General features: G+C 56.5%; 1 protein-coding gene across 1 annotated transcript; it reads right to left on the bottom strand.

Moving 5' to 3' along the window:
* Positions 1-80: 80 nt before the first annotated feature.
* Positions 81-662, bottom strand: LOC108527343 (mucin-2-like; the record flags this gene model as incomplete). The annotated part of the gene is made up of 1 exon (XM_017868545.1): positions 81-662. A coding segment is annotated over one exon (582 nt), but the record flags the coding sequence as incomplete, so codon positions are not given.
* Between the last annotated feature and the right edge of the window lie 463 nt (positions 663-1125).

Here is a 1125-nt window from a genome sequence, read left to right as displayed (position 1 = left end):
GGGAGGGGTGGTTGTGGTGGTTGTTGGAGGGGTGGGAGTGGTGGTTGGTGGAGGGGTGGTTGTGGTGGTTGTTGGAGGGCTGGTAGTGGTGGTTGGTGGAGGGGTGGTTGTGGTGGTTGTTGGGGGGCTGGGAGTGGTGGTTGGTGGAGGGGTGGTTGTGGTGGTTGTTGGAGGGCTGGGAGTGGTGGTTGGAGGGATAGGAGTGGTGGTTGGTGGAGGGGTGGCCGTGGTGGTTGTTGTAGGGCTGGGAGTGGTGGTTGTGGTGGTTGTTGGGGGGCTGGAAGTGGTGGTTGGTGGAGGGGTGGTTGTGGTGGTTGTTGGGGGGCTGGGAGTGGTGGTTGGTGGAGCGGTGGTGGTACAAGCCGTGGGCAGGCAACAATGGACACGTATCATGTAGTCGTAACACAGTCCAAATGGTCCATTTTCAAACTGGTCTTCATTCTTGCAAATGAACCCAACAGAGACGTCACACTGCACCTTCTGGCCTACCTCCTCCAAGCTGAGGTGAGGATCCTTGACCGACCTGCACTCGATGTCCTCAGGGGCCCTGCAGACCCCATCAAATGTCTCTCGGTCGCCGCCGTCGCTGCCACTGTTGGGGTGGTCCTCGTTGATCCAGTCAGACCAGAAGCAGCACGACTCTAGGGAAGCAAAACCCAGCTCTTGTCACTTGCACCTGGGGAGGGGCACCTCCAGGAGGCCACCAGGATTCAGAGAACCCAGGGGCCTCCATGACCGTGCCCCAGATGCAATCTCTCTTTTCCCTGTCATTGCCAAAAAACCAGAGTGCAGGGTCAGAGAGCTCAGGGCTGGACACCACTTCCATCCTCATTTTGCCAGTGAAAACCTAAGCCCAAAGAGACAGGGCTACCCAGGGTGTGAAGGACCCTTTCCTCAGTTATTTTCAATACTTTTTTCAAAGAATCAGTAACAAGAGAGCTGCCCATTCCAATAAAGAAGTGTGCCGGAAGGGGCTTCGTCTCCACTCTTAACCAGCAAGATTGTCACCGACAGCCAATCAGGTCTCACGTTAGGCCCTGGCCTCAGCAAACCATGAAGTCACCAAAATACACCTATCTTTGGTCCGTAAGCAGGGGAGTCCTGCCCTGCCAGCCTCCCATCTGG

Source organism: Rhinopithecus bieti, unplaced genomic scaffold, assembly GCF_001698545.2.
Source record: "Rhinopithecus bieti isolate Rb0 unplaced genomic scaffold, ASM169854v2 scaffold_4900, whole genome shotgun sequence".
Lineage (NCBI taxonomy): Eukaryota > Metazoa > Chordata > Mammalia > Primates > Cercopithecidae > Rhinopithecus > Rhinopithecus bieti.
Note: the sequence above shows the minus strand (reverse complement) of the source record. Positions and strands in the feature narration are given on the sequence as shown.